We start from the raw sequence: 23,048 nt of genomic DNA on the forward strand, positions 1-23,048 counted from the left end.
CGTACTACAATAAAAATATTTTGGGGGTTTTTATTTTTACTCAAAAGCAATTGGCAATAATTTATAAAATCGTCTGCAGTATTTCTCTCCAGTTTGTTTTGGAATTTTTGTGTTTTTTAGCTCTGTGCAGCCATGAATGCTAAACGAAAAGAAACTTTGCCTGAAATTTGAAAATTAGTTATTAATTTGCATATTGAACGTGGAAAATCTATTAGAGAAACTGCTGAAACAGTTAACTTGAGTTATTCAACAATTTTCAAGATCATTAAACAATATAAAAAGAATCATATGATTCAGGATAAAAGAAGACCTGGCCGACCATCAAAGCTATCCAATGGAATAAAACGAATTATAGTTCGAAATACTAAAAAAAATCCAAGAATGAGTGCTCCTAAAGTTTCTGCTGATTTACAAGCATTATATGAAGTAATTGTTAATCCTGAGACTATTAGAAGAGTAATTCGATCTGCTGGATATCACGGTAGAGCAGCCAGGAAAAAATTCTTTATGAGTGAAAAGAATAGAAAATTCAGACTGGCTTTCGCAAAATCCAACATAAAAAAGAATTCTGATTACTGGAATGAAATTATATTTGCTGATGAGAGTAAATTTAATATATTTGGTTCTGACGGTAGAATCTTGGTGAGGAGAAAACCCAGGGAAGAATTTCGCAAACAGAACTTGGTGCCAACAGTAAAACATGGCGAGGAGGAGTTATGGTATGGGGATGTATGTCGTGCGCTGGAGTTGGTAATCTTGTTTTCATTGACAGTATAATGGATCAGTACAAGTATATTGACATTTTAAATCAAAATTTGAAATCCTCAGCACGAAAATTGAACCTTCATAACGATTTTAAATTCTACTAGGACAATGACCCCAAGCACACTGCTTTGAATGTTAGACTCTGGATGCTGTATAACTGTCCTGAAATAATAAAAACACCACCACAATCTCCAGACTTAAATCCCATAGAGAATATTTGGCAAGAATTGGAATCAAGAATTCGCAAACACACCATTTCTTCAAAACAACAATTAAAATCGGTGCTTCAAAAAGAATGGGGTAAAATCACTCCAGAAATCACAAAACAATTAGTCGAATCCATCCCAAGAAGATTAAATCATATTTTGAAAGTAAAAGGAAATCCAACAAAATATTAAAACCTTTTATAAAGTAAAATTTTTGGATAAATATTTGATGGAAAAGTAAGTGTCCCATCACTTATGTGAGCCATTTTATGCTCCGTTCTAAACAATTGTATTTTTAATAAATTAATATTTTAATAATTTGAGAAAATGTATGTTATGTAATAATTGTTACTAAATTTAAGTATGAAACACACCCACAAAAACTTTTTACATGTCTTTTTAATTTATTTTACTACAGTTTTCTTTTGTAAAGCACAAGTGTCCCATCACTTTTGTGGGACACTGTATATAAATTTTATTGCTTTTATAATTGCTTGTTAGAAAATAAATATTACAAGGTTTGCCAGCCAATAGGTAATCCAGCAAAAAAAAAAAAAAAAAAAAAAAAACCGCTATACCTAATTGATGAATTAAACATTTCTTTATTAAGTACAAAAGTCTTCACATAATGCTAATTTATTTTGAAATAACATTATAGCAAGCTTCCCTCTCACTACTGTTTGACATTTTGGTTTTGAACAGGTTGTTCAAATATATTGTATTCTGTTTTAAATATATATTTTAAATTCTTTAGGTTTAATTTTTTAATTTTTAAGTTAGCTTCTTTATGGTAACTATTTAGAATAAGACTATTTCAGTTATTATACTGGCACCCGAATGGAAAGATAAGATTTCAACCAGGGACATATGGTGCTAATCTGATTGGCACAACCAATGTGCAAAATATTTTAGCACTTTTCTTGCAAAGTGTGTGTTGTTTGCCAAAACACAAGGGTGCCTATGAAGTTCATCTTATATCATGAAGAATACAACCTTGATCAAGATGTCAGGATACCCATGTAAAGGTCTTTAGCTTGGCAAATAGTTGCCGATTTGCATAAAGTTCCTGCCATCTTTAAGACAAGACATCGTTATGAAATCATCAGGGTTGTAAGACATGAAAATTCCCCGCTTTTGTGTTATGAAATAAAGAATTAGATTTAAAAAATATGAATTTTTTAGGACCTAATGATGGTGGGGTTTAGTACATTTATTATTATTGATGGGGAGTGTTAAAATCTTGTATCCAATGAGTTTATTGTTTGTGTACATTCTTTTCATGTCTGATCTGTTTTTACCAGTATAAGGTGCTGCTTTGGTCACTAGCACCCCAAGAAATTTTTAACAGCCCCATCTGCCCCCTCATTGCAATATATATATATATATAATAAACTTAATAATTGAACAAAGAACAAATTAAGTTCAAAACCAGAACCTAAAATATGCACTGTAGGCTGTATTAATTTAGCTGCAATATTTATTATTAAAAAAAAGAGAGAGACTTGAAATTGCAGTATGCCTTGAAAACTGCAGATCTTACAAGATAATAAACTTAAATAATTCAACAAAGTATAAATTAAGTTCAAAACCATAATGCAAAATAATAATTCTTTTTACACTTATAAATACTGTATGTGTTACTTTGGGGGGGGGGGGAATTTGGGAACAAGTCTCATTGTCTAGTTACATTTTTATAAAAGAACAAATAAAGAATTGATATTTCAAAAAAAAATATTTCCTTTTTATAATAATAATGTAATAAAGAGAAGGAAGGGTTTATTGAAAATGCACTCAAAAATCAAGGGAAAAAAATTTCATTTAGTAAACTAAAATTTTAAGTTTACTAAATGCAACTTCAAAACCTACATTTTTTCAAGTATGGACAAGTTACAGACGATGGGAATACCTAGTGGCTAACAGAGATAGATAGACATGTATTTGTTTCACACGTTATGATGAACATAAAAATCTATATGTGCACATTATATATAGTATACATAACTGTGTATCACATAATACCGATGTAAAATATGATAAAATTATCTCTACATATAATAAAACAAAGAGTCTGTCTGTGTGTGTGTGTGTCTTTCGTTCGTGCTGTGCGTAAGCTAATAGACCCACGGCTACGAAATTTAGTACATAGGTGCATCTAGACAAGAGCCAGAGCACCTTGAAGCGATTTTTACAAAATTCGAATTCGAATTTTTTTTCATTTTATGTTTTGTGACGAAATCGCATCATTTTGAGACATAATGGGGCTATAGGAAAACGAGATTTTACTCTACACATTTCATTTTCGCATTGTCATGAAACATAGACACTTAGCTATTTTACAAGCTTAAAATAAATTTCGTATTTCAATAAATAGATTAAATACGATTTTATTTAACAAAACGAGCTTAACATTTTTTCAACGGGATTTTTTCTAAAAAAGTTTATTTTTAAAAATGTACTGTTTATTTTTCTTTGATTTTTCGACACGTTAAACTTTTATCCTTGCGACTGCTTTTACAAAAAGAATTTTGGAAAAATAATAATATTTTGTATTTTTAAAAATTTTTTTAAATGAAGCTTCCGACTACACTTCTCAGATCTCACATCTTTAAAAATGTAATTTTGGCAACAATTTTCTTTCTTATTGTTGTTGATAGATTTTTGATAAAATCGCATCATTTTGAATAAGTTCATTCTTTTAGAAATATGGGTTTGGCAACAATTTTTCATCGTATTTCTTATACAGTCAAAAGTCGTTAATCCAGACTCGTCGGGACTTCGGCGATTCTGGATTATCGATTTTTCCGGATTATAGATCATCAGTTTAAATCTGGTAAGATGGCATGCAGAAATTATAAAATTAAAAATATGACACCGTAATTTATGAAATAACGATTAATTATGATCTAAAGGGTATCAAAATTTACTAAAAGAAAAGAGCTTAATATTTATTTGTTTACTTTATTAAACATTTCTTTCATTGTAAGTTGTTTAGGTTGCTTCGTTTTTTATGCGATAATACTTTCTCTTTAATTCTATAAACAGACATAATTTCTTGTTCAGTTACAAAGTTCTGCTGTTCATGTCCTCTAATTGCTGTGTCGAGAATACCGACTAATTTGTCAATCGAAATTTTTTCGTTTTCAATAACCTCTTGGTCACTTTCTTTGCTATTGGAAGCGAATTATAATGACGAGGAATTTGTAAGGAATTATATAAAAACATCTGCTCTGAAGATAAGGATAGTGCTGACAGATCAACTTCCAATTCATTGTGCTCCGCGGCGTCCCCCCCCCCCCCGGCCGCAGAGCAGCGTGAAATTGATAAACAGATTTTGGAATGGTTAGATAAACAAAAGATATGCCTTTATCCATTTTTTGCAGCAATTCCACTTTTTGTTTAATGGACTTCGAAACATACTTTCGCTTTGCAGATCCTTTACATATTAGTAAATATATATCATAAATTCTATTTGACATAATCGAAAGTTCAAGCTTACTTTTATAAAATTGCTCTAACAGTCTGCAAAAAAATAATAAGCCGGATCCAATTCAAAGATTAAGGAACAACGCATTCTGCAACATTAACTGAATTAGATAATTTTAGCTTAGCTTATACCGTCCGTTATACATTAACCCTCTGAGCGCTACGGGTTTAGCCCTGAAATTTCAATGTTCCTCAAAATGTCACGAATAAGTGATATTTTCTTGATTTTAATTAAAAAATGACTCTTTTATTTTGTACCTTGATTCCTTTTCTTCCAATATACATCCAAACTGAAATCGGATACATTAAAAGCTAGCAGAAATTTTCATGTATAATGAATGTGGAAGGCAACCTTCTGTACGGAATTTTCCGGTCGTAACGCTGAGGGATCCTCAGCTTCTTTTGCGGTTTTGCAGCTGAGGATGGTGGTTCGGTAAAACCACTGAAACTAGTCCTGTAAAAATTTTGAAAATATTACGCTGATTTTTGTTGTTTGACTTCTGAATTAGCTTTACTTCTGTGTTGGATGTCGGTTAGGAAGTACATTGCATATTTTGTGCTATGCATTGTAAAATTGCTCCCGGTAGTAAACTGGGTGTTTGGTGGTATAGCAGAAGAGACTGGAAGGTGGGTGTTTTTTTTTTTTTTTTTGTTTTTGTTTTTTGTTTGAAGTGGTTGAGGACAGAAGAAAAGAAACTTTGTTGGATGTAATTCAACAGAATATTTGATCTGGAACAATGATTATATCCAACTGCTGGAAGGTGTACGATTGTCTTTTTGATAATGACTTCAGTCACTTCTGAGTAAATCACGTAGTGACATTTAAGGATCTGGAAACCGGAGCTCATATCAACACTATCGAAGGTATGTGGAACGTAATAAAAAGGGATTTTCAGAAGAAATGCCACCGTCAGTCCTGCACTAGGCAGGATATTTTTCACTCTTATTTTTGTGAATTTATGTGGCGAAGGCCAGACGCATATTCTAGTTCAGATAATTTAAGGAAGTTTTTGGATGCTGCTAAGGCATTTTGTGTGCCAACGACTGAGGGTGCAGAAATTTCTAAATACGTAGTCATCTAAAAATTGACTTTAGAAATACTATTTCTAAATAAATAGTATTTCTAAAGTCAATACTTCCCTTTAATAGTACATTTATGAGATAACATGTATTTCCTTTTTTATGTTATTTCATTGTGTGATTTTAAATGCAGTTTAATGAGCTTTAATTGGATATAAATTTTGGCGATGAGTAACTTTGTTTTAATCTTATATGATGTCATCCTTCTCCTCATTTTTTTTAAAGTGAACGATGTGTACATACACAAAGTCAAGGCCATGCGCAATGCTGGGTTTGTGCAATTCTCCGATGTTTTTTTTAATGAAAATAGATTCATGAGTACATGGACATCGAGTCTGTGCAATTCTTTGATTTGTTATTTTGGTCATCTTGAAATTATGCCTTACTAGCCTATTGCCAATTTTCGCCAAGGAGTACCCTGAAATATTTTTTATCCTTCGAAACAGTTTTGACTTCTTAATCCTTTCTTTTCTTTACAGGTTTCTTTCCTGCACCCCCATTTTGCTGCTGAGTTACTGCTAAAGTATAATTTGATCTTGTGGTTGTTTGAACACAATTTTGTAGCATGAATGATGTCTTTTCTTTGGAAAAATTCTGTTGCTGACTTCTTGTCATTGGGCAAATCCCAAATTATTAGATCCATAGCATTATCAAAAAAGCTCATTCAAAAATTCAAAAATGAAAACTAGTATTTCAATGGCGACTTACAAATGTAGAACCATCTAAGTTTACATTCTCTAAAATTGGCGTGTTCGCTAGATTTGGCATGCGATTAAGCAGGCCCATTTGCTGCCTTTGCGTATTTATTTTCGATGCAATTTTTTATGGTACCTAAAACAGAACAGTATTGAATAATCTGCTAGGTTCGTGATGACTCAGATGTGGTTGAGATTGTTTTTGTGCTTATTTTTTACCAATTCATGTTTCCATTTTTATTTAAAAATATCACAGCGATTTAACAATTTCTTTAACATTTTGCAAATTTTCTTTATTTTAGATACATACTCATTTAAGGTTTTATTACATTTTTAATTTAATTTATTTATTTATTCTTGTTCCTCTTTACTGATAGTCTTTCATAGGGCTCTGGCACTTCTAATTTTCAAAATTAAGTCCTAAGTGACGCAGAAGACATATCTAGATTTTTATTTTTCATGAAAGTATAAGTCTTTTGAGACATGATGTCAATCACTGCATAAAACAGTCAAAAAGCTCAATTTTGTACTGTATCAACATCCTATATATTAACAATATACATTCCATGACAGCAGTCTGCTGATGTTCCATCACAAGAAACTTCAAATTACTTTTTTGTTGTTTGTTTGTTTAACTTACAAATTTATAGCATTTCTTATACCTAAATTTAAGAAATAAAATGAAGTGGCTATGATTTATAGAATATTAAAGCTACATCAAAATACCTACCTCACAACAATTGTCAAAAAAGAAAATTAACTTTATAGAGAAATAATTAAGTAACATTAATTCTTTAAGAAAAGGGATAAAGATATCCTTTCTAAAAGTAAAGTAACTTTATGTTTCGCTAAAAAGTGCTAGCTACGAGAAATACTTAGGACGACACATATAAATAAAACATACCTTTTTAGCGGCGTTATATGCCAAATTTGAAATATTTGCTACACACGTACCTTGTTAGCGGTGATATAAAATTTTCTGACTTCAGTTTCACTTTTTCGTTTGCCAAACATTTCTAAAGATGGATATATTTTCTAGAAAATAACACACAGGAACTCATGAACAAGTAGTAGCTTTTAATTCTTACTTGTTAGAATATTAGGTTAAGAATATATTCTAAGAATAAGACGTGTAATAAAATGCTCTTAGAATGTTTACTGACAATAGTTATCGTCTGCTTGTTTACTTTAATACAGCCATGGTTGCCAGATATAAATACTAAAGAAACATCTTTCATTGAATGGTTAAAAAGCACAAATTAAAAAAAAAAAAAAAAAAAAAAAATCGTCATAACTTTAAAAAATGGGAATTCGATAATGCAAAATTTAAATAATTTCAAGTAGAGCCTTAGTTTCAACATGTTCGTGCCTACTCAAGATTTTCTGAATCTTAAACTTATTAAACCCACAGCCACGTACAAAAATTATATATGATGAATTTAATAAACATATAAAAAGTCATTAGTCAGATATTAAATAACAAATATTTAAATTCAATTAATGTTTAAATTTTAAATTAGTAATGTAAAGATCGTAGCAGAAAGGTTATATATTATAAGAATATTTTAATAATTAATTTTCTAGAATTATATAATATTTTTTAAATAAATACAAATAGAAAATAATGTTTAATCATGTCTTGCGACGACATTGAATGTTTTAATTCAAATACCATTTTTTTTATCTGGCAATAGTTTTTACCGAAACAGCGCTTCTAGTTTCGAAGTAAACTGAGTGTGGTAAACTCTGTTAAAGTTTTGAGTGAGAACATGTTTGTTTTTTTATTTCAAAATCAAAATTTATGTAAACATGGACGTATTGAGAAGTTATTTTCGCTATAAATACGTTCTTGTAGCTTGTATTATTGTGACTGTAGTTGGTATTATTTCACTGGAATATGTGTGTACAGAGTTAGCCTGCCCGTTTAAAAGTTGGACATATTCCCACTTAAGTTCCAGAAATTGGAATTCATTAAATCTGAAGCATGTCGTTGATAATATGGGAAAGCCGGTGTCATTTCTCTCCCATCCTCTTATTACAAGTTCCGATAAATTTGATAAGAGTAAATTGTCTTTTGAAGATATGTTGAAAGAACCAAACTTTGAATTTGATATCGAAGTAAACGACGTTATTGTATTTTTGCATATTCAGAAAACTGGAGGTACTGCATTTGGTCGCCATCTTGTGAAGAATCTAGAACTTGAACAACCATGTTCATGTAAAAAAGGTCGTAAGAAGTGTAAATGTTCCCGGCCACATTCAGAAGACAAATTGTGGTTATTTAGCAGATACTCTACTGGTTGGAAATGTGGTCTTCATGCAGATTGGACAGAACTTACTAATTGTGTTGACAGTGCTATGGATCAGACTGAAAAAGAGTCTTCCAAACGAAGGTATGATGTAAATTTCTGTATAAAATAAAATTGAAATTAAGAACTAGAACAATAAAAATGTAATGCATTGTAAGGGTTAATTATTGTCCTTTGTACCTCTTAAATTCCATCTCACCTTTCTGTTTTTCCATTTAGTGAATTCTTTAAAACCTTTGCATATCTCAACCTTTGTTGTATTCATTAAAGCCCCGTTCACATGCAACGCTCCTTCGCACAGCTGCCATTAGCAAGAGGAGAAAAAGGAGACATGAAAGAGTTTCGCCTTTAGGACCCGTTCAGAAGACCACCGTCTTTCTTCTCTTTACACCGAAGCCTCTGTGAACAATCATGTCTCCGAATTGGCACATTTTTAATACTGTTTACACATTTTTAACATTGTTTACGAAATTACAGATTACAATTTTGTAATCTGTAATTTCGTAACTGGTACCTGTACTTTCGTAATGGTTCCTGAAAAATATATGCTTTTTAATTATTATTATTATTTTATAAGCTGTTATTTAGTTTACTCTTGGTGCTTGTCGCTATGGTTAAAAGATGGTCATGGATTTTTAAACTACTTCCTGATAAGATGTAGAACTCAAACTTACCCAAAATCCAGCACACACTTTCCAAATTTTTTCCCATGATTCAAATTCCCCGCAACCAATTACATAATAATAGGATTTCCATAGCATTCAACTACTCAGATTGTCATAAATGAGACAGCAACTTGGCAATAAATGAAACAACAATTTCGCGATAATAATACAAGGGGTACCCTAAAGTCAACTCTAACCTTAAAAATTTTATAATAAAACCTGTATTCCCCCCCCCCATGAGTCACAAGGTTTTAAAAGTTAAAAACACTAAAATGTGAAAAATAATCTTTAGCTCTCATGGCAGTTGGATTAAAATTTCTTGGGCTGTTAACAATGATTTATTTTAAATCAAAATTGTCAAAGAGATTTGAATGAATTTAGTGTAATTAATTGTTCATACATATGTCATTTTGATTCTGTCACTTTTTTTATTTTAAAATTCCATTTCACCTTCAGTATTGAGATAGCTAAGATATATAAGTGTATTTATATGTGTGTGTGTATTGGTTTTTTAGTGCATTTAGTAAAAACCTTGTTAGTAAACAGCAATTTAAATGATTATGTATGTATTATTTTTTATTATTCTTTATTTTAAAACAACATGATAAAACTACATTAAAACATTGTTAAAATCAGAACTTTCTTATGTGGCCGGTCTGCTTCATCAGCTAGATCTGAAAGAATGGTTTGACTGTTGACTGTGATTGGACTGTGGGAAGTTAGTTGCAGCTTTTATCTATAGTTGATGGCTGCTTTAAAACAACTGGCAGTTCAAATTGTCTTGTAGGATTTCTGTAGATTTGTGGTTTCAGCTAATGATGCAAAGCATCTGTAAAAGCTTCATCTTTAATAATGTCTTAACATAATTTTTTAACATGTGAACCAGGGCAATTTTATTTCGCTTTAATTCAGTTTTTAAAGAAGGAAGATTTGTTGCATAAAAATGCAGCTTGCATCAAAATTCATGCCATAAGTTCACTTTTTTTTTTTTTTTTTTAGCAAAAGGAAAAAAAATTAACTCAAAATTTCTAGTTTAAATGCTATGTAATTGCTTTATTATTCAATATTTCATGCTGCAAACAGTCAATGTATCCAGCACTGGAAATAAAATTTTGTGAGCAAATGATTACGCATTCACTTTTGCTTTGAGCATATCTGCATTTGTGGAAATAATTTCACTGTGTATAGCATCTTTTAATTGACTTAGGAATGACAGATTGCTGGTATACACCCAAGGATCAGATAGCCCCAACCAAAAATCTAAAGCCATCAAGTCTCTAACTGAAGAGGCAAGGCAGCATAGCATAAACAACTACAGTCAAAAGTCATTAATTCGGACACCAAAATTCCGGAATGATCTATAATCCGGACCTCAAAGCTAAAAACTTTCGGTACTTTTCTGTTTCGCTGGCGCAAATCTCGCCAAGCAGACTTTATTGGCGACATCATACAGTATACACATAAAAAAATATTAAAAAAATGTTAGTTCTAAAAATTCTTTTTTTTTTTTAAGGCATAAACATTTTAATATCGCTTAAAATTTTACAAAAAGCCAATAAATAAAGACAATAAATTTGTAAAAAGACATTAATTTAAGAATTTACTATGCTTTCATGGTTCAACATCCTGTTTCGCCGGTTCATATCACGTGACCCCAAGCGATATCATTGCACGTAAACTACTCTACAAAAATATAATGCTCTCAGTAATTATCTACATTAATTTCAAGTTAAATTTTAATTTGGAACACAAGTTTAAATGCAAGAAATACTTCAATTCGTACGAATAGCTTACTCAGAAATTATGTAAAACTGCAGTGCTTTACTTCGCTAATGCATTCTCATTAGAATTGATGAATTAAAACCCTTGACTTTACGTTTTCTATATTTTCGGCTTCGGGTAAGCGCTGTGATTGCATCTTAATTGATTTAATTACCGAAAATGGCCTTAGACATAAAACTGAACTATCTGAATGAGGCGTAAAAGGTTACCAGTGAGAATATTCGTTTGGCATCAATTGTACCATTATTGGCGACTTTATCGCTTGCCCCGGCAAAACGGAAAAGTACCAAACTTTCTGCGCATGCGCCACGTTGACACATGCGCATAGGCATTTACGTGTGCACGTAAGACCTTTACGACCGCGCATATGCATGTGCACAAGTGCAGAATACGTTTTCGCGTGCGCGTTTAATGTATAACGGATGCTATAAGCTAAAATGATCTATTTCAGTTAATGTTGATAATTGTGTTGTTCCTTAATCTTCGAACTGGATCTGCCTTATTACTTTTTTCAGACTGTAAGAGCAATTTTATAAAAGTAAACTTGAACTTTCGATTATGTCAAATAGAATTTCCGATGCTAGAGCTTCCAAAGGATCTACAAAACGAAAGTATGTTTCGATGTCCATCAAACAAAAAGTGGAATTGCTGCAAGAAATGGATAAAGATATGAAGAAGGTGACAGAGAGGTTAGTGAAAACGAAAAAATTTCGATTGACAAGTTAGTCGGTATTCTCGGCACAGCAATTACGGGACTTGAACAGCGGAACTTTGTAACTGAACAAGAAATTATGTCAGTTTATAGAATTAAAGAGAAAGTATTATCACATAAAACGAAGCAACTTAAATAACTTACATTGAAAGAAATGTTTATAAAGTAAACAAATAAATATTAAGCTTTTTTTTTTTTTTTTTTTTTTTTTTTTTTTGTAAATTTTGATACCCTTTAGATCATAATTGTTCTTTATTTCATAAATTACAGTTTCATATTTTTAATTTTAGAATTTCTGCATGTCATTTTACCAGATTTAAACTGATGATCTATAATCCGGAATCGCCGAAGTCCCGACGAGTCAGGATTAATGACTTTTGACTGTAATCAGTTTCTCAGAACATCAATTTCTCAAGTGCTGTTATGTGAAAATGCATCACGGGATTTATTACGTGAAGGGGTGCACCATCTTGCATATTCATTTCAGCAAATGTGATATCATAGTCTCCTGTAGCATTTTCAATTGTATTTGTTAACACTTCCACACAGTAAAATGTATGCTTCATATTAGCAAATAATGTTTACAATCACTTGTGTATCCATGTATCAGAAATTGTTTTCACTGTGCAGTAGTGAATTCCTCTCACTTACATGGATATTACTTAGTTGCACTGATTGCAACTTTCAGAAATAAAATTGCAGCACTACGTTCGCGATTCACAGCTCATAAATTTGATAGATTTGTTCTTCCTGTTTTCCAGACTCTGCTAAAACCACTTGTTGAATGTGCTTCTAGAGTCTCTATCCTTACTGACACACAGTTTACGTAGGAATCAACCAACAAAAGTCTGCTATGTAATCTTTGGCTTGCTGCAGGTTTTTCAGCACTGTCACAGTTATTGGCCCTTATCTGCTTCTGTATATGAAATTATCATAAAGCTAGAACAGCTAATTCTCCACTGTACCATTAGTGGTTCACATACTCCATACCATGTGTAAGGTGTATATGAACCACTTTCAGTCATAGTGGGCTTTGTCATAATCAAATTAATCAAATCAACTCCGTTGAAGTAAAACAAGTATATCAGTAATACCAACCTCGATTTTTAGTGAGTCATCATTAAAGTCCATAAACATAAGTCGTTTCTTAAAATTGAAATTTTGTAGGTGAGCAACTTTCCATGCCTGTGCTTCCAATGTGCAGTTCCATCTATCAGTGACAATTTTAATTTATATAATTTAACTTGAAAATATTCCAGTTAATTACAAGAAATTTGGTGCAAATCACACAGAGAGCAACTTACTGATTTTATATGAATATCTAAAATTTGTAGGACTTTTGGTGTACCCGGCATCAAATTTTGGTGCACTTAAGTTAAAAAATTCTATATAACATACAGAATTTTGTAACTCAAGCTGTCTTATTATTTTCCATTGGAGCTCAAGTAATTTTTTATTCTAGATACTCAAGTTCAGTAAAATCAATGTTAACTGTAAATATGTTCTTGATTTATGTGCTTAAATTAATGATGGATTAGTTAAATTTTGCACTTTTTATATTCTAGGTACTTTTATATCACATTATTACGAGAGCCAGTTTCTCGTTTTCTCAGCGAATACAAGCATGTGCAGAGGGGAGCCACTTGGAAGACGGCTCGTCATTTGTGCGGTGGTCGAACTCCGACAAAAGAAGAGTTACCACCGTGTTTTGATGGAAAAGATTGGAGTGATGTAACACTACAGGAATTTATGAATTGTAAATCAAACTTAGCAATGAACCGTCAGACCAGAATGTTGAGTGATTTGACACTAGTAGGTTGTTACAACCACTCTGTAATGACCCAAAGGCAACGAGAGATCATTATGCTTGCCAGTGCCAAACAGAATTTACAACGAATGGCATTTTTTGGTCTCTGTGAGTATCAAAAAATTTCACAGTATTTGTTTGAAAATACATTTCACTTGAAGTTTTTACAACCATTTCAGCAACTAAATGAGACACGAAGTAGTATGACGATGAGCGAGATAAGTACTGAAGATCTGAAAAAGATCCAAGATTTGAATAAGCTAGATATAGCACTTTATAATTTTGCAAAAGCTCTATTAATGGAAAGGTATAAGCGTTTAAAAAATTCAAAACCTAACTTAGAAAATGAAATAATTGATCAGATATTTGATTCTGAAGTTTAATATGAGTTTTTATTATTATTATTTATTTAAGGAAGCCAGAGAACTCATGTGAAAACATCATCTCTTTCTTTTTTTCAATTTGACTTATTCATAATAAATATACATATTTATTATAAAAACATGTTCAAAACTAACACATGTGGTCTTGCATTATCTTGATGGAAACCTTTTTGCACCTGAATTCAGTTCAATGTTTTTCCTTGACTAGCAGCGTCAATCTGAACACCTGGATCGTATGGCAGTCCCACCAGATACAAAGCATGTTCTTTTTGTTATTCAAATTATGCTTTGTGACACTGCTGATGGGCTCACCGGGTCGAGACCATCCCTCGTTTTGGCCTGTGTTGGTGAAGTAAATCCACTTTTCATCACAAGTGACAATCCAGTGCAGAATTTTATCCTCGCATTGATATTCAAGCAGATTAGTGCAGGCCCGAACATGCTTGAATCAGCTTATGCAGCATCCAGTTATTGAATTTGTTAATGCGATGCATAGTGCAACTAATGGACATGGCACTAATGTCTAACTCCTCAGCAAGCTCTCGAGTGATTGCATACTGATCTCCTTCCACAAGTTCTTGCAGTCAGGCCTCATCAACATAAGTAGGCTGGTCACAGTGCTCTGCTTCTTGAATCTTATAGTCCTTGTTTTGAACCTTCTACATTCTGTAGCTGCCTTTTTGTAACAGAAGTGGAAATGATGGTTCTTATCTGGTAGTGTGGTAATTCTATTTCAGACACCTTGTACTTAATGATAACGATATTTTTTTATAAATTTCACAACACGGTGTTCTAAAGCAAGTCTCTTTCAAATGCCAAAAATCATTTGACAAAATATGAATAAACATGCCAGTTCAAACTGTTTGCGCAGATGATATTTGTCGTAGCAGAAAACTTTCATTAAAATCTGATACAACCTTTTATTTTGTTACACTTTTGTTCTTAAATTTTTATTGTTTTTGTTTGCTTGTTAGTTTTTTATTGATGTTAATTCATAATTCCCTTGTATCCTTTCTTCATTTTTAATTCGTAAATTATTTCTGAAATCAATAATTTGTGTTTGTACGTATATCTGTAGACATTCTGTAAACTTGCATATTCTACTTTGAAAAGACCAAAAGCAAGTTGTTTTCGAATTCAACTGATTATTAATTATCATTTTGGGGTTGCATTAGTTAGAAGTCATTTATTTGATTTTCAATTTAATGAATGTTAAGTTTCAATCTAAATTAATTCTGCATTTACTTAAATTTAACAATCATTTTATGAAAATCATTACATTCACTATATAATTTACAAAATTCAATTCAAATAATTTTAAAGTTTTAGTCACAAAATCAGTATGAATGGTTTTTTTGTTTTCCTTGAACTGGAAAATGGAAACACAGTAAATATTTTTCCATTAAAGGCATACCATACATTTGCAGCATTATATTAGTGCCTATATATATTGCACTATATTTGCAGCACTATATATATTGACTTATTTCTTTCTTCATAGTTTTGGCTGGATACTTAACAAAATGGAATGATTAATAACAATATATATATTGCACTATATTTGCAGCACTATATATATTGACTTATTTCTTTCTTCATAGTTTTGGCTGGATACTTAACAAAATGGAATGATTAATAACAATAACAAATAAACATTTTCTAATGTTATAACAAAATCTTCTAAAAATCCATTGTGGGAAAAAGAACTACCCAAATCCAGTATAGTGGTGACTGCCCTACCGATAGGCCTGGAATTAAATCTTGGAGAAGGTGTAGATGTTTGTAAGCAAGTAGTATCTGTGAGGTAAGGGACAATTAAAATGCACAGTCAACTTATAAGTCTTCTCAAGAGGTTAGTGTCAAGAGAAAAGGGGTGGGAGACTCTTGGATTACTCCCAGGGATGTTATCCTTTAAAACAGGGGTGGAAGCTTAAGAGTTAGGGAGCTCTGGAGTAATTACCGTATTTGACAGCATATAAGACACTTTTTTTCTTAAATTTGGTCTCAAAAAAGTTACCTGCGTCTTATAGGTGAAGGACATAGGTTAACTTTCAATACTGAATGCTATTTTTAGCCCGAATAAAGATCTAGACACACATAACTTTTTCTACATGTGTGTGGCCTAAATAAGGGTGTGTCTTATATGCCATCAAATATGGTATATACCTACAGAAAATGCACATACCTTGCTTCAACTTGTATGTATTGTGGAAAAGCATGGCTTATGTTACTTTTTTCTTTTTGTGAGTAAACTTTCATTAGTGTGCAAAATTTTGTGGCATCTGTTGGTTTTAATGTATGGATGATATTAGGTTGATTTTAACGCAAAACAGTTTAAGGATTATCTGCCTCTGAATTGGGATGCCTTGTGAAAGACTTTTAAAAAGAAACTGTTGTATTGATTCTCGTTATGCATGAGGAAATTCATGAAAACTCGTTGTACCCAGCTCATTTGCTGGGATTTGAACTTGGGTCTAATTAGGACTGTTCTGTGATTTTATCCATTGACCATTGGTTAGCCAATAATAGGGGCGAGATAACAAGGAATTGGCACATACCACTCTTGTGTTATTATTCCAATCAACTGTTGTGTTATGATTAATTTGAAGCAAGCTCAGTAAATGCTAATTCAAGTCATTGTAAGTAAATGAATTGTACAGGAGTAGCAAAAGGAATAAATGATAATCTTCTTGAAAAGTAACTGGGTAACTGATATGGCTTTAATATAAATGTACCATGGTTTTAACCAGTTGATAAATTAATTTAAAGGACTGTAAATGATTTGTGTATGATCTGATCCATAGTTGGATTAGCCTACACAGAAAAGCCTCTAATGAAAAGTATAGGCTTAATATTCTTTCCTTAGCCACGACAAACGCTTCTTTTTAAAGGTATTTTTGCTTTGTATAGCAAGTATAATTTTAGCTTGGATTATAAAATGTAAAAGCAATTCAACTTGGTTATTTTTAAAAGTATATATATTTTTTTTTACTGAAGTACTATAAGATGATTAGGCTTTTAATCCAAAATTTTGCAGTATCTAAATGTCTTTTGATGATAAAAGGTACAGTTAATATGTACATGCACGAATATGTAATATTAAATTATTCTTTTCTACAGTCAGTTTGTTCTAAAGCTCACCAGTTTTAATTTTTATTAATAATTAGCTGTTACCCAGCATATGTTGCTGTGCTACATAAAGAAAGTGTTTGAGTTTTAATTCTATTTATTGAAATGTATTTATAAAATGACAGTATTTTTTCATTTTTCCATCTGTTGCAAACACGAATAAATCAGGTTTCCCAATGTTTGAGCAGGCCACATACAGCTACCCATGTGAAAAGTGTGCGTTTTCCAAATTTAGTCCACAAACTTCTAGTGATTGTCCTTGTACTCTGTTTATGGTCATTGCAAATGAGAGTTGCCCAGGAAACTGCAAACATTTAAATTCGAATAGCATATCTGTCGGAATCCTTGGGATATGCAACTGTTGGCATGTGTTACAGTGCTATTTAAAGGAAAGAAAGTGTTTGTGTTAAATTCTGTGTATTAAAGTGCTTTTGGATATACAGTCAAAAGTCGTTAATTCGGACCTCAAAGCTACAAACTTTCTGCGCATGCGCTTAAGACCTTTACGAATGTGCGTTTAATGTATAACGGACGGTATAAGCTAAGCTAAAATTATCTAATTCAGTTAATGTTGCAGATTACGTTGTTCCTTAATCTTCGAATTGGATTCGGCTTATTATTTTTTGCAGACTGTTAGAGCAATTTTATAAAAGTAAGCTTGAACATTCGATTATGTCAAATAGAATTTCTGATATATATTTACTAATACGTAAAGGATCTACAAAGCAAAAGTATGTTTCGAAGTCCATTAAACAAAAAGTGGAATTGCTGCAAAAAACGGATAAAAGCATATCCTTTGTTTATCTAAACTTTAACGTTTGTTTATCTAAACTTTATCTTTAACGCCACAGCGTGGCGAGCAATGAATTGGAAGTTGATCTGTCAGCACTATTCTTATCTTCAGGGCAGATGTTTTTATTTTATTTGGCTAATAATTCCTTACTAAATATAGTATTTCATCTCGATGTACTCCATCTTTGATATGATTTAAATCAAATTCCTTGTCATTATAAGTAGGTTATTGAAAACGAAAGAATTTTGATTGACAAATTAGTCGGTATTCTCGACACAGCAATTCTAGGACTTGAACAGCGGAACTTTGTAACTGAACAAGAAATTATGTCTGTTTATAGAATTAAAGAGAATGTATTATCACATAAAAAACGAAGCAACATAAACAACTTACATTAAAAGAAATGTTTAATAAAGTAAACAAATAAATATTAAGCTTTTTTTTTTTTGTAAATTTTGATACCCTTTAGATCATAATTGTTCTTTATTTCATAAATTATGGTTTCATATTTTAATTTTATAATTTCTGCATGCCATCTTACCAGATTTAAACTAATGATCTATAATCCGGAATCACCTAAGTCCCGACGAGTCCGGACTAACAACTTTTGACTGTACAATATTTTTGGTTTTCCATGTGGTGTGGCTAGTTATACTATTCCATCTGTACAGCACATTCCTGGTGCTTCACTCTTAAATTTGAGGGCTCTGCAATATATGATTAATTTCATAAATTTTTCCAACAGCCACACTTAGACAAAGACTGTAATCATAATTAGCTTTATAATGGAATACACCTAGCTTTAAATCAGCAAGCATGTAGATCAAGCAGTGCATACTTGAACATTTTCCAGTCTTACTTCCTATTGCTCGTTTGTTTTTGAAGCTTGTGTTGCCTTTTTCTTTCGTGCTTAAGGTGTAAATCAAGCAGTCAGCTTTCGTTTTTGTTGAATAACTCATTTCACAGTGAAAGTAATGCTTTTTGACAGCTATTACGAGTTCAATTTCAAAAAGCAAACAAATGAATATGATGCGACAACATGCATGTTAAGGCATGAAAAAAATAAATATTTTGTGCTTTGCTGAATTATAACACACTTTAATTTGGACGTTGGCAACATATTTCTCTTAAATAGACGAGTTTGTTTATTAAATTCGAGACTAATTTTTTTTACATCGCCAAGTTTTCTGATTAAATTTGAACCATGTATATATCTTATGGTTTGCAGAGTCAAAGCTTTCAGATTCCGAATTTTTAATCAGAAGTTTGTTGCAGAAAAATAGAGTTGAGTTGCTAGAGAAATTTTGCAAGTCTACCTTTCCCATATTTTCATCTGCATTCAAAATGTTCAAATTTTTATTTAACATTCAAGATTGTTTTATGACTAGCAACAATAACCATTTTAAAAAAGGAGAAATATTTGAATTTTTTAATATTTTCTAAAATTTTCATTTCAAAAAAAGTTTTTATGGTTTACTTTTTTAAAAAAATATCACACTATAATCTAATATGGTCTCATAACATAAATAATCATACAAGTTTAAAAAAATTTTTGGAGATGGGAGAGAGTGTTATAAAAACATAATTGAAAATTGAGGCGATTGTGAATAATTATACCAAATGGAATAATAAAATTAGTTTATTTTAAAAATTTAATAAACTGCATAAAAATTGTAGATACCTCTTTGACAGAATATTCTTAAATGACAATTTGCATGCATTGAAACATAAATTTTATTGTTAATCATTTTCAACAATTCTATCATAACATCAATCTCAGATTTATGGATCTCATATTTTTATCAGTAGCCTCTTAAGCCTTTGAGTATTATGACCATTTATTTTACCAGTCATTAGATTTGTTACTTGAATGTATTACCTTGTTATTTCAAATGATTTCTTCCTTATTTTCTTTAAGAATTAAACAGTATAAAATAATCATATAAATCTAGTAAATAAATTCCATTTAATCAAAAATAAAAGGCTTAAAATGGTTGCTTTCATATTTTAGTACATAATTGGAGTTTTACTATATTATCTTTGCACTTCAGTGTCAGAATTTGTTTCTCGAGAATGAACTATTTAGTGTTCTAATTCATGTACATATATAACAAAATGCAATTTTCAGACTCTTTTACATAAGCTCTCATCAGTGTAGGAAAATTGTATTGTTGCATTAATGACAGTTTTGGGTCCGAAGTTCTTCACTGGGTAGGTAGCTGACCAAAATATGAATTTTGTATACAGAGATATCAAATAAGTAAAAAAAAAAAAAAAAAAGTTACATTTTTGTAATAAAACTTACTGCAAATATATTTATGTAATTATTTTTATGTATTTTTTCTATTTATTCATGCAGGCTGTGAAGTGTTTGTATAATGTATTCTATTAATAAAATTAATTTCATATTAAAAGAAATATTTTGTGATAGTCTTTTACAGAAATAATTTATTACGATGTTAATTTTTATTATTAATGTGTCAATAAATATTTGTAAATGTTGTAGTAGTTATTTTGAATCAATAAATTTTTCTAAGAAGAACACTTGTTGACATTGGAAACATTTTAGCAATTTTTCCAGAGTGAGCAGTACACCTCTCTGTGATAGTCATTTGTAGCTCGGAGCCCTCAAGGATTACTGTGTGCCTTACAAGTTAATAATACTACATTTAAAACCATCCCCAGAAGGAAGTTATAACCCATCAAAAATGCTGCTAGCTCTATACGCATTTCCATCAAACTAGTCAACTTGTTTCCTCAAAACAATAATCCTCACTTTGCATAACCAACTTACCCTACGATTGAAGATATCTTGGGAACAATGATACTTATTAAAAAACGAAAATAAGCAAAAGTTTGCACTTGCAAAGCTCTATCATTTAAAAAAAATTTTTTTTTTTTTTCGTTTTGCCTATAACAGAATCGAAGTTAGCATTCCTAATGTTAAAAAATGTAACATTTGATCGAAGATATTTTCGAATCTGTTATAGTTAGAAGCAAATTAGAGTAGCCAAAATGTTGCATTTGAAGAGCTCTTTCATTTGCAAAAAGAATTTTCATTATACCTATACTAGAATGGAACGGTACACCTTTGATCGAAGATATCTCGGGCACTGTGATACTTAATAAAAAAAAAATTGATTATGCCTATAATAAAAGTTCCATTGGTGAACCGTCTACGTTGTACATATGATCAAGCATAACTCGTGATCTATTAAAAACCAAGAATAGCTAAAAGTTTGCAATTGAAGAGATCTTTCATTTGCATATATAATTTCTATTGTACCTATAATAGAAAGCAAACTAGTTGATATACCACTTACATTGTACGTATATAAACCAAAAGTAGTGATCTAATGAAGTTAGACTTATGAATTACGTGCAAATGTCTGCTCTTAAATAGATGTAGTTAGAAAGAAAGAAGGATACACTTGAGCAAACATATTTACTATTAAAAGTATACAGGATACCATAGCAGCTTACCTATCCAATCTTATTCAAATGATCATGTACTGTACTAATTGGAATATTTCGACTGTCCTAAATTGCCTAACTTGGATTATCAGCAATATTTCTTTAAACAGATCCTTGTATACAGAGGATGCAGGGTCCAGAGTGCCATCATCTTCAAGCTCGGAATCACCACGCTTAAGTTCTCAAACAACACTTTGTCGTATAAAGAACAAATTTTACAAGCAGTCCAACTAGCATTTTTTCTTTTTTAAAATAAGACAGCATAATATGACGAAAATAATTTTGGGATTCTCCATTCTTATCATTGTATTGAAATAAATGTTACAACTCATGATAGAGTTATGGTATATGAGCAGAAAGATCGTATTTAAACTACTGTTTCAATCAACCAGACTCCTTGTCTGAAGTAACAAAATCTTTAGAAGAAAACAGTTTTGATTTAAAAAACTGAGCATAACTTGGTCCACACAAACCAGTTAACTTTAAAAAGTAATTCACAGAGCTTCCTCATAAACAAATAGCCCTCAAGAATTAACTCAAAACTTTATATTTGTTGCATATTACAAAACAGGCAGTTGAGATTTTTTAAATGTTCCACCTATGCTGAAATTTAATTGTTCGCTATTTACAGCAACAAAAGACTTATCGCAAGGAATTTTTTAAACCTTTACATTAACCTTAATACAAAATCAGTTTCATAGAAATATTCTTAATGAAAGGAATCTTTACGTCCTAAGAAAATATCCATTATGCTTTCAGCTTAACTCTTTGATGGTTATGAACACGTTGAGCTCGCAATCGAATCGTGCTTCATAATGCGCACAAACGAGTTCCTCTCGGGAGCAAGATTTCGAACGAAATGGTTTAAAATGAGCACTACTCGCGTAGTGAAATTTTCTTCCAATGCGCACTGACGAGCTGAGCTCGTTTGCCATTATTATTCTGCATTGATTATGTTACAAAGGAATCTTACTCGCGAAATTCAATTAGTTTTACTGTCTACAGATGGCAGTATGGGTTCCATGAATTTCTTTTCATAATGAAGGGGGAATTTCTTTTTTACCTTGTTCTTTTTGTGCGTATTTTGGCACATTTTTTAGAGTGTTTGTAAAGTAAAATGGCTCAAAAGCGAAAGTTAGATATGATTGTGATACGGAAAGCTTATCAAGTTTTGAGTCTGATGAAGACTTTGCTCACAGTATTATCAAGCTCAGAAGACGATTCAAGCGATGAGGAAGATTTTCCGAATGTTCGACTGTGGTGTAAAATTGATTCAAGTTCTCATGCTCCTAGTCAATTTAGTTTTACTGGCGATGGGGGCATGAAAGCTTGCGTGACAAATATTTCTGATCCACTAGTGTACTTTTTTACTGTTTTTTACTGATGAGATTGTAAATCATATTGTTACTGAAACCAAAATTTTTGCTGCTGAAAATTTAAATAAATTTAACAGTAAAGAACATTCCCGAACTCATCATTGGAGTGAAACTAATGCGAATGAATTCAGAGTATTTCTTGCAACATTAATTTTGCAAGGAATAATCACTAAACCAACTGTAAGAATGTATTGGTCAAAAAGAAAGTTAATTGAAACTCCTAGTTTTTCTAACCTCACGAGTTCGAGAAGGTTTGACCTTATTATGCAATTTATTCATTTTGATAGGAATAAAAACACTGCTTCTTCTCATCCTCAGCCAAAACTTTAAAAAAAAAAATATGTACCATTTTAAATTACTTACAGAAAAAAATTTTGAAATTTTATACA

General features: G+C 31.3%; 1 protein-coding gene across 1 annotated transcript; it reads left to right on the forward strand.

Moving 5' to 3' along the window:
• The first annotated feature begins 7,935 nt into the window (after positions 1 to 7,935).
• Positions 7,936 to 20,314, forward strand: LOC118199620 (heparan-sulfate 6-O-sulfotransferase 3-B-like). The gene is made up of 2 exons (XM_035371512.2): positions 7,936 to 8,622; positions 13,263 to 20,314. The coding sequence occupies exons 1-2, from the start codon at positions 8,039 to 8,041 to the stop codon at positions 13,885 to 13,887; spliced, it is 1,209 nt and encodes a 402-aa protein (XP_035227403.1). The 5' UTR covers positions 7,936 to 8,038; the 3' UTR covers positions 13,888 to 20,314.
• Positions 20,315 to 23,048: the final 2,734 nt, after the last annotated feature.

This window comes from Stegodyphus dumicola, chromosome 1, assembly GCF_044657685.1.
Source record: "Stegodyphus dumicola isolate Sdum_Otavi_A_Nest chromosome 1, ASM4465768v1".
NCBI lineage: Eukaryota > Metazoa > Arthropoda > Arachnida > Araneae > Eresidae > Stegodyphus > Stegodyphus dumicola.